At 34.5% G+C, this 11,664-nt stretch overlaps 1 protein-coding gene across 1 annotated transcript; it reads left to right on the forward strand.

Moving 5' to 3' along the window:
• Positions 1–1,169: 1,169 nt before the first annotated feature.
• Positions 1,170–10,789, forward strand: LOC113114893 (multidrug and toxin extrusion protein 1-like). The gene is made up of 17 exons (XM_026281972.1): positions 1,170–1,409; positions 1,800–1,901; positions 2,059–2,127; positions 2,215–2,363; positions 2,541–2,583; positions 2,808–2,852; positions 2,927–3,024; positions 3,108–3,205; positions 3,308–3,421; positions 7,138–7,205; positions 7,277–7,385; positions 7,542–7,617; positions 7,968–8,037; positions 8,481–8,613; positions 9,455–9,549; positions 9,655–9,697; positions 9,781–10,789. Exons 1-17 carry the CDS (start codon positions 1,296–1,298, stop codon positions 9,993–9,995), a joined length of 1,641 nt encoding a protein of 546 aa, XP_026137757.1. The 5' UTR covers positions 1,170–1,295; the 3' UTR covers positions 9,996–10,789.
• Positions 10,790–11,664: the final 875 nt, after the last annotated feature.

The following is an 11,664-nucleotide window of genomic DNA, read 5'->3' on the forward strand; positions in this document are numbered from 1 at the left end:
AAATATAGTAAGAGAAAAAATGTTCATTTTTGCTTGGAAGTTATTCTTGTAAAAGACCTTTTGTTGAACTAAGTGAATATGGTTAACTTTTATTCTCCCTTTATGGTTAACTCTTTCGGGATAATAATATGTTGGATAAAAAGATAATTCATTTACATCTAGCCAGTATTAGTGTCACAAAGAAGTATATACTGTGGTGGAGACTGGGTCACAACGGGAGTTCCCACAAGGGCCAATGTATAGCATCTATAAGATTTTGAAGGAAAAGGTACAAGTATCTATAGCAGGCTGTAATAAAACTAAAATAAGCTCTAAATATTATAAAAAGCTTTTTAATGGCAGGTTCCATTGTAACAACATCCATTGGTAAGATCAAAACTTTTTCTTTTTCTTTTTTTCTGAGCAGTAGTGGAAATGCCCAATATCCTTTTTTGTAGTCAATACTTACATGTAGTCAAGGTATGTGCTAAAATAGAAAATACTTAAATCAACCGCAGTGAAATCTTTACCGGAACAAAAATCCAAGTATTCAAACTCTTAGAATTTTAGAACAAACAACGCCACCAGTTGGCGACATTAGGAACTGCAGCAGCAGCAGTGTGTGTGTGTCCATGAGCAGCAGTGTTTGGCTGAACATAGCAACCGATTAAAAATATCAAATGTCATTTTTGCACCATCATGAGGATAGTGTTCAATAAACCATGGGATTTAATACTTTACTGGATATCGAAAGATACAACAAGCAAATGCTTTGAGGACTTGCTTTTTTATATTGAAAGCTATTATAACAATATATTCATTTAAACTGGGGTGCACACTGAGACACCTACACGATGTGAGCTCTGCCACAAACCCTTGTGTTCTACCCCTTACTTTGTTGTGTGTGATCTGCTCTGTGTTTCAGTATTTCTGCGCGTGTTGATTTGAGCAGAAGAAGCGGTTCCTATCAAACAAACTTGTTTTTCTACTTTTCACTAAAACCTTACGATAGAGATTAATCTGGGTGATAAACAAATACTGAAACCACTAGTTTAAGAAACATATATTAATTATTAATATATGTGAGGATCGATCCTCTCGCCATACAACAGTATCAACAGTCAGTATTAATATTTCACGATCGATCCACCCATTCGACGTCAGCTGGATTGGATTTGAACTGTGACTCATTTATTGTGACCACCATAAACTGTCGAATCAGAACTACAGAGATAAGAACAGCTTTCTAAAGGCACGTGTTCCCGGTTCTGCATCAGTTATAGCTCTGTATCTGATATATCAAACCATTTGTCAGGATGAACGAACCAGAAAACACATCCAGATGTCAAGGGTGCCTGAACTGTTTTCGTTTTTTACCTGTACACATTTCAAGAGAAATTGTAAACTTATGCTCTCTAGCTCTGCCTGTGGTAAGTACAGTACGTCCTTGTTTTATTTTATGGTTTAATCGTTCAACTTAATGTTTAGAATCGTTCTACGAATATTTTTATTTTTAACCAGTATTTCATTTTGTACAGTCCATCAAAATGTGAAGTGTGTCTTTTTGAGCCCTGTTTAGTTATGTCAGAGGTGTCCCATCCATCAATCAATAGTTTAGTTCCCTAATATAGATCTGAAGCAGCTAAGCAAGATGTTCAAGATCATTAGAAACTTCCTGAAATCTTAAAAAAAAAAAAAAAAAAAATCTTTAGCCTATACAAAACAATATTTTGAGCTTTAACTGAGCCAGCATCACAGAAATGGCATGCTTTGCTATTCACTGACCATGTCACCCATGTCTCTGTTGTTTCTTCTCATAGTTTTTGTCCTATCTTTTCGACTATTTGATTATTTTTGTAAGCACTGTGTTCTGTGGGCACCTGGGAAAAGTAGAGCTTGATGGTGTGACTCTTGCCACAGCTGTGAGTTTTATATATCTACTGTATCTCCTCTTTATATATATATATATATATATATATATATATATATATATATATATATATATATATATATATATATATATATATATATATATATATATAAGCGATTAATGAGGGTTCATTGTGTTTTCACCTACAGGTCATCAGTGTTATGGGTATTGGTATTGGTTATGGCTTGTCCGCAGCATGTGACACACTGATTTCTCAGGTATAAATTAATTTTCATGTACATTCAACACATACACAAATAGAACCTTTTAATTTTTTTAATACATTGTTTTTCTGTCTTTTGCAGGCTTTTGGAGCTGGTAACTTGCATCTAGTTGGTCTTATAACTCAGAAAGCCATTTTAATTCTGCTGCTCGCATGTTTGCCATGCTGTGCATTTCTTATCAATACAGAGTCAATATTACTGCTTGTAGGGCAAAGCCCAGAGGTTGCCAGGTGAGCACTATTCAAGATTGTAATTAGCATATTGGCACATGCTGACTCTGAAATAAAAGGAGAATGCATGCAATAACATCCTTCAATAATAGCTTTATGGAACATATTCATGTGCTCAACAGGAAATAGTTATTAAAGAATCAAAAGGCTAAAACAATAACTGTTATTCTGTTTCAGAGTATCTCAGCTGTATGTGAACATATTTTTGCCTGGTCTTCCGGTATGTACTTCCATTATCTAGAAAAGTGATCCCCACTTCAATGTTATACACACTCTTATTTTGTCACGTCTCAAATCTACTAAACGCTTAAAAGAAAGGCTCTCCTTTTTGGTCTAATGGTTGTTATTTCGTAGATTTTGTGACTAAAATTAGATTTTTTTTCTTCATTTAAAGTGTTTAGGTGCTCTCAGTGTAGAAAAATAACACTGTTATGTTTGTCTCAGGCTGCTTTCGTGTTCATTATTGAAGCAAAATATCTACAGAATCAGGTATGAGAAAGACATTAAAACGTAATGCTCTGTGAAAGCATGAATTTGAAATTTAATGAAATCTCTCATTACAGGGAATTATTTGGCCGCTGGTCATTACTGGCGTAGTGGCAAATCTCCTAAATGCTTTAATCAACTATATCTTCCTCTTTGTCCTGGACCTGGGTGTTCCGTGAGTTTCCATGATATTTTCTGTTAAACTAAAGTACAGAAAGTAACTCGGGAACTTACCCACCATGTGCAATTCATCTGCAGTGGATCAGCAGCTGCTAATACAATCTCACAGTACAGTTTGGCGATCATATTGTTTATCTACATCCGATGCATGGGCCTTCATAAGAATACTTGGCCTGGTAAGCTGGTGAGAAATCCAAATCTGTTATTATACAGTAGGTCCTCTCTCCAAGCTGATCCAGTTGACAGATACATTAAAGCATTTCTTTATTGCTGTATAGGTTGGTCGATGGACTGTTTGCAGGAGTGGGACTCATTCATCCATCTGGCCATTCCAAGTATGCTCATGATGTGTGCAGAGTGGTGGACTTATGAGATTGGAGGACTGCTGTCAGGTTGGAGAATGCACACTTGTCAAACTGTTATACAACATTTTTAAGAATATGTCTAGTCATTTGTTTGGTATTATTCGAGTTGATATTGGAGTTGAATAGACCGCAACTTACAGGATGTGGAATTGGAATGACAGAAAGAAGTAAATACATTATTAGTTTTTAGCAATTATGACTTTAATATGTTAATAAACTTTAATATTAATAAGTGTTCTTATATAAAGTATATGATAAACCTACTATAAAAATGACAGAAATAAAATGCTTTTAAAGTATGTAACTGTACGTCAGCTTCGATAGCCTTGTGGGCAGTGCGTCGACATACAGCACCGTTGTTCACTTCCTGTCAGTTCGGATCTATCCTATCACAACAAAAAACTAAAATGCAAATAATAATTTTGGCTTTAATTTTTTTTTTTTGATTATTAGTATTTTAAAATGTGTCTGACTGCTTACAGTATGTGTATGATAACATAAAATAAGTTTTTGTTTACATAATATGTGTGTGTTCTGTATGTATTATGTATATATAAATACACACACATACAATATATATTAAGAAAATATTTACATTTATACATTTATATATTCATATTCTTATATTTTATATTATATAAAAAATATACTTAATATATAAACGTATAATATTTTTCTAAAATATATAAATGCATGTGTTTGCATTTGTATATACATAATAAATACACACAGTATACACAGATGTATTATGTAAACAAAAACTTGTATTTTGGATGTGATTAATCGCAATTAATCGTTTGACAGCAACTACAAAATATTCAACTAAAATTGATATAACAATATTTATTTTTAAAACTACTCTTACAGTAAACAAATTTATGAATGAATGTGATCTAAATTTATCAAAAAAGGAATCACTCCAAAGAGCTCAAAATGATATGTGACACCCTAATGAAGACTTGTTAACTACAATTCGTTAGTAAACTTGTGTGTTTTTTTATTGTAAAGCCATATGAATAAAGGCTTTTTACATTTTTACTATAATTTCTAGTGCTTTGAAGTGTATTGTTTTTTGATGAATTTAGAAATCCCACATCCAGAAAGCATTGATTTATGGACATTATACTGCAGCAGCATTTTTTGCATATTTGTGGATGTATGAGTTTAAATTTAATTCTACTTTTTGAATTCTGCATCCATTTTAATTCAGATTTGACTCAAAATGAACCCTGTTCCTAATCTTTTATTATTAGGGGTTCAAGCACGCAGTGCTGAAACCCTATTGTATTTGTTAGGATTTTTATTATTATTATTATTATTATTATTATTATTATTCTTCCGCCTTAAAACTGAACGTGCAGCCCAAACCGTAAGGCCTAGAGAGCTGAAACTTGGTCAGATGGTAGTAGTCTTGCTCGCTACTCAGATACAAAGAACCGGCCCAATCGGCCTAACGGGGGCGCTACAGCGCAAAAAACAAAAATTTTGGACAGTTTTGGCCGAAAATCGTATACCGTTAGCCGTAGACTCAAAAACATGGCATTGTTGCAATCCTTGGGTTAGCCCGAACAAAAGTGCACGGCGCCTTTTTGGGGTCTACGACGCACCGTTTTCTCGCAAAATCGAGCTATATCCGAAACCTACTTTTGCGAACTAGTCCTAGGATTTTCAACCAATCATAACCAGACCACTTCATAAATATTCCCTGGACACTCAATATCAATAATTATCAAAAAAAAGTAGAAATTTCAATTCTTACGCGAAACAGTACGCCAAAAAGCGTCTATGCTAACGTTAGCCAAATGCTATTTTAACTATAACTCTTGAACGGAATGAGATATCTTCACCAAACTCGGTACACATATGTATGAGCTCAATTTTTGGTCAAATCAAAAAAATTGCGCATTTCTGCCACTTGGGGGCGCTATAAGATAGAAAAAACACATAAATTGCTATAACTAGGCAACCGTTGGCTCGATCGACTTGAAAATTGGTATGCAGTGTCTTGGTCTGAAGGGGCACAAGTACTTATGAGGACATTTGCATATCTCAAAAAACATGGCCGCCATTGGCCAAACAAATTTAAGCACCTATTTGAAAGGGTTAACGGATGTTGATCGGAACGAAACTCGCTGGGTACGTTCGACTCATGAACCTTAAGGTCTGTAAGAATTTTGAAAGAAATCGGCCACTAGTTGGCGCTAACGAGTTTTATGGCTCTGTAATCACGTGGTGTTTCACATATCAACACAATATGCATATCATTTGATAGATCTCCTCGTAATGCACAACTTTGCCTCAAGAACCATTGCTGTCAATCAAATCGTTCAATTGTTATTCACAAATATGTTAAAAACCTACTTTTGCGAACTAGTCCTAGGTTTTTTGCCCGATCGGAACCAAACCACTGCAGTAATATTCTGTGGACTCTCTAGATCAATAATTATTAAAAAAATGTTGAATTTTGTCCTTTGGTTAGCTGTAACCGGGTAATTTAGAAAAAGGGGTGTGGCCAAACATACCCCAAAGCCTATAAAACCTAAAGGAAAACTCAAAACTGTATGAAACTCAGTGACATCATGTAACAGGTGACTCTTAACAAGCATGCAAAGTTTCATGGAGATCAGACCATAGGTGGCGCTATAACAGTAGAAAAGGTCTCAAAACACAAGATTTCTATGGTAAATGGCCTCAAATTGTTTGAAAATGCTCATATATTCACTCAAAAACACCAAATCTTCATATCATATGATATATCTCCTCATTCTGAACCACTTTGCCTCTGGGACCAATGTTGTCAATAAAGCTGTTAATTAAATATTCAAGATTATTTAAAAAAGTTACTTTGGCATACTTGTGATACAGTTTAAGATGAAAATCAATAAAACCACTGAAGTACAATTCTCTAGACTCTGAAGGTCAATAATTATCAAAAACATGTTGAACAATTGCATTTGGGCAACTATAAACCAGTCATTTTATAATATGTTCTTTCATAGTGCACACAAAGGCCTATTAATACAATCAGAAAGCCCACAAATTATCAAAACTGTGTAAAATAATGCATGATTTCATTCTAAACAAGCATGCAAAATTTCAGAGAGATTGGGCAAAAAAAAAAAAAAAACACTATAACAGTTATGTTTAAAAACAGTGTTGTTGGAGTAAATGCAATTTATAACCACTAGATGGCAGCGGAAGACCACTAATGGGCTCATTCAGTAAAGTTGAACAGTACTGTTGAAAGGATTCATGAATTCATGCCAAAACATTAAAAAATGAACTGTTATAACATTTTAAATCTCATTGAGTCAATGTTTTCCATTTTGTTCATACAGATATATCAGTTTTTAAAATTTTGCCACATTATGATTACAGTTTAACCTGAAAATGACATCTAAACTCTTAAAAAGAAAAGACTTGCAATAAGTTTATTATCACCTATCACTTATTTCAAATACCTATATCTGCAACAAAATGTTTGTGCATGTATATGTGTGTCTTTGTTTGTGTGTGTGTGTGTGTGTGTGTGTGAGCATATGCTTATAGAGTATACATATATTAGTCTAATCATTTACTTTCAGTGTGTGTGTCTGTCTGTTAGCCTGTTCTCCATTTTGGATGTGTTTAACTGTCATCCATGCATCCAGGTTGGCTCAGACCACCTCAGAGGCCTTAATGTGCTTGAACCCCGGTAAATGCTGCTTGCAGCTTTAATTATTATTATTATTTTTGTGTGTTAGGTCTGATAAGTGAGGTGGAGCTCGGAGCACAGTCAGTTGTGTATGGACTGGCAAATATTGCATATATGGTATATATTTATTAGTGTGAAAGTGTTTTATTTCAAGGTGCATGAACAATTAGTCAGTGGCTTGTGTTCAGTTCCCTATAGGGTTCAGTGTAGCTGGCAATGTGAGGGTGGGCAATGCCATGGGAGCAGGAGATGTTGCCCAAGCCAAGCTCTCTGCCAAACTCTCTATGATTTGTGCAGGTAATACTAAGAAAGAACAAAGATTTTAGATTCCACTTACACAAATCATTACTTTATGCCTGTATACATCACTAGCTAGTACTGTAAATTATTTTTATACCATGCTAATATTCGAATGATTAATGTGGAAAATATTTGATTGCATTTTATTTTCAGTCTCTATTGCAGTGGTTTTGGCAACTGTCGTTGGTTCCTCAAGGAATGTAATTGGTTATATCTTCACAAATGACAAGTGAGTGTTCTTCCATATTTAAAAACATTTGCATAATTATTTCTCCTAACATCACTAGTACTAAAGCGGCAACTCTAGAATGAACTCTGCTCATGTAATACTTTAAATATGAACTTTATGTATTTAATGCATTTCAAAATCTTTAGTTTAACATTAGTACCGATGCAAACATTATATTTGCATCTATAATTAACCTAATATTAACCTGCTTTGAAAAAGAAATAAAATAATTTAAAGCCACAAAATTCAAAGCCTCAAAGTAATAAAATATGTCAAACTGATACTTTTGAAAACAGCATTTTGCGAAAAACAAGACTAATATTGAGGCAAATGTTTTCTTCCTCTCACAGAGACATCACAATGAGGGTTGCCACGGTAATGGTTTTATTCGCTCCTTTCCATCTTCTTGACGCCACAGCGGTAAGTCATTAGCAGAGTAGTGTTAGAGCACTCACAGCCCTCATTAGTGTTAATAACAAAACTGACAACACCAACACACTGATCAGAAAAGTTGAGTTCAAACCTTTATTATACTGAATGTTATTCCTTATACTCAAACACATCTGAAACTTATGGAAGCCCATTTCCGCCACTAAATAAGAAATAAAACAAGGTCATTGCAACTTATTTTTTTCTCAGAATTGTGTGATACAAATTCTCAATTCTGACTTTTTTTCTCAGAATTGGGAGATATGAACTCACATTTCTGAGCATAAAAGAAAGTCAGAATTGCGAGATATAAAGTCACAGTTACCTTCTTATTTTTTTTTATTTAGTGGCGGAAACGGGCTTCCATAGAGACACTGCATATGGTCATCCAGGAAGAAAATATTAATGACTATTTCTTCCTTCAAACCAACCAGGCAGCAAGTGGCAGTATAGTGAAAGCTCTGGGCAAGCAGAAGATTGGGGCAGTCTGCAACCTTGTTGGATATTATGCTGTTGGCTTTCCTATTGGAATATCCCTGATGTTTGCTGCGAAATGGGGAATTTTTGGTGAGGCATATATATATATAATAAATGAAAATAAATATATATTTTCTATCAGTTAAATATTGTATTATCAGTTAAATATTGTTTAGGTTTTTTTTACTGTTAAATATAATGTATCTTTATTAGTAGTATGCTTATATATTATAGGTAATTAATGAATTCAGAACTTTTTATCTTAATACTAATAAATTGTGTGTTTATAATAAAAATAATATGTATTTAATATTTATAATTTATATTAAATGTACATTAGAAATAGAATTTAAAATATGTTTATATGATTTCATATATTTATTAATATTACATGTAAAAGAAAAACACTAATAATAGTACATTATATTTGACAATATTTCTAATTTAAATTACATTACAAATACAGATCAAAAATAGCATTTGATATATTTTATAATGACATTTATTATTATTTATTATATATGTATTTTGTTCATGTTTCACTCTGTCTTGCATTCTATGTACCGTATTTTTCGGACTATAAGTCGTACCTGAGTATAAGTCGCATCAGTCCAAAAATACATCATGATGAGGAAAAAACATAAGTCGCACTGGACTATAAGTCGCATTTATTTAGAACCAAGAGAAAACATTACCATCTTCAGCCACGAGAGGGCGCTCTATGCCGATCTGTGTAGACTACAGGAGCACTGAGCAGCATAGAGCGCCCTCTCGCGGCTGTAGACGGTAATGTTTTCTCTTGGTTCATGTCAAATTAATTTTGATAAATAAGTCGCACCTGACTATAAGTCGCAGGACCAGCCAAACTATGAAAAAAAGTGCGATTTAGAGTCTGGAAAATACGGTAATCCATTCCTCTAATCTTCTCAAGGTCTGTGGACTGGTCTGTTCATTTCCGTCTTCCTTCAGTCAGTGTTCCTCATCGCCCTTCTTCTCAAACTTAACTGGAAGAAAGCCTCTGAAGAGGTGAGGAATATAGGATTTCCTTCCATTAAAAGTAGATTTAGTCCTTTTACAGTGCACTTAAGTGAAACTTTTGACTGATCTACTGATGAACTCTTCACGTCCCAGGCACAGATCAGGGCTGGTGTACTGACGAGAGGGGCGGATGATGGTAATATGTTAGTTGTGACTAACAACTCAAGAAGTCTCATTTTATTTAATGAGGCGTGCTAATAAGGGTCATTTTCTTGACAGGTGCGCATGAGGATGGCGGATATATTGAAGGCTGTGATGCGAATAATACCACAGACATGGATGGGGTAGTAATTGAGGAGACTGAAACACTAGTTGCTACAGTGAGGGTGCAGCTGCCATTGAGTGTGTTAGTGCTGCGCCGCGGTCTGGCTCTGGCAACTATGCTTGCGCTCCTAGCTGCTGGACTCTCCGTTAGGTTCTTTCTAAAGAGATGATGTTAGAACAGCTGAAGGATTGGTACTGGGGAAATGTTAAAGCAGATAAAGAGTCCAGCTATTGCGTGTCTGGGTGCTACCCAAAAGCAACCAGTGTGTTTTGTACTGTATCTACAGGACAGAAGAGGCATGTCAGGCACAAAGCAGAGCAACTTTCTGGGATGTCAGTCATTGTCCAGGCATTAAATATCCACTCACTGTTTTGTTTACATGACATTGGCCATGTCATTTTGTACTTACTCCTTTTGTATTTATTTATTTTTTAATATGTTGTTTACTCAAACAAAAACGACTTGTACAATCCCGAGTCCTGCAATAAATCCAGCATATAAGGCTATGCTCTCAGTCCCACATGCTCTCACGTCTTTATCATCTCATGAATTTATATTAAGCTAACATTTTGCCACAAACACAAATGACAAACATTTCAGGAACCTTTTTAAGTGAATGCTATTTCATGGGCTGAAAGTTGAAATGCAGTAAAATCTACTTTTTGCATGCTGGTGCAAAAAAAGTAGATAGAGAAAGCCACCGTGAAATTAAAATTCAGTATCCTTATTAATAAAATAATGCAGTTTTTATTATAAATGATTTGTTATGCATATAATTCATGTGTACTCATAAAATTAATTGAAACATAAAACCAGTCATTAAGATCTCAGCCTCAGCAAACAATAATGATCCAATCAGTTCCCAATGGAGAAAATCAAGTCCCACCCAACATTTTTTTTTTCTTTTGGTTCAAAAACATTAAACTCAGACATATGTTGCAATATGGAAGAAAACATTAGTTTCGTGTAGACTGAGACCGTGCCACATTGCAATTATGATTTCACACTGGACCAACATGCAAGGATCTAGCATGTGTTTTCTTTATATACCTGGCTTTGAATATAGCTGATATAGAAAAGTAATCCCAGACACTCTATGTAATGGGAAAATTATTTATTGACCCAGGGATTTCATTTGTGATAAGCTGCTCTAAGTCAGCTATGTGCAATCTTTTGCAGCTATTTGAAAGTATGAATTAAATGTAACTTTTTACAATAATAATATCTAACTGCTCAGCACAGGGCATGTGTGTTTTTTATATGTCTTGTTCAATTTAAATGATGTCACTGACTTTACCAGTTCAAATAAGACAACCCCTCTAATATTACTCTTTGCCCCCAGCAGCTAAACTACCCTTCCACACCTGACACTTATCTGAAAACAGCCCACGTCAGACTGTTTAACCAGGAAAAATCACATGATTAGTTAATTTTAATGGCCTATAGGTGGATTGAACATTTACATACAGTATAACAAGCTAGCAAAAAAAAATGTGACAGCAGAGCTGTGGAGAGGCATATCAGCATGTGAATATATATTAGTAGGCTTAGGATGGAGCGTTAGTATTTCGGACGGACAAAATATGATTGGAAAAAGGATGATCTAAATATGAAGTTGAATTTCTTTTAACTTAAACACTGTGTTTTTAGAATGCTATGTTGAAACATGCCCATCTATTGCATTTTTTACACAGAAAACAACTGTAAAAAGCAGCACAGTGGATTTCATAAGTGTATTCTGAGTGAACAGCCCCTTGTTTCTTTCACAGGACCTTGCACATGATATGTAATTCCAAAAGTGTGGTGCTTAAATTAAGCAAAGTTTAACTCTAGACCAT

Source organism: Carassius auratus, chromosome 15 (genome assembly GCF_003368295.1).
Source record: "Carassius auratus strain Wakin chromosome 15, ASM336829v1, whole genome shotgun sequence".
NCBI classification, from domain to species: domain Eukaryota; kingdom Metazoa; phylum Chordata; class Actinopteri; order Cypriniformes; family Cyprinidae; genus Carassius; species Carassius auratus.

What these genes read in the sequence shown, in the direction of transcription:
- LOC113114893 (XM_026281972.1), top strand. Translation starts at nt 1,296, where the DNA reads ATGAACGAACCAGAAAACACATCCAGATGTCAAGGGTGCCTGAACTGT. An exon ending in TATTTTTGCCTGGTCTTCCG is followed by an intron (nt 2,584 to 2,807) that starts GTATGTACTTCC and finishes TGTTTGTCTCAG; the next exon opens with GCTGCTTTCGTGTTCATTAT. An exon ending in CAAAATATCTACAGAATCAG is followed by an intron (nt 2,853 to 2,926) that starts GTATGAGAAAGA and finishes CTCTCATTACAG; the next exon opens with GGAATTATTTGGCCGCTGGT.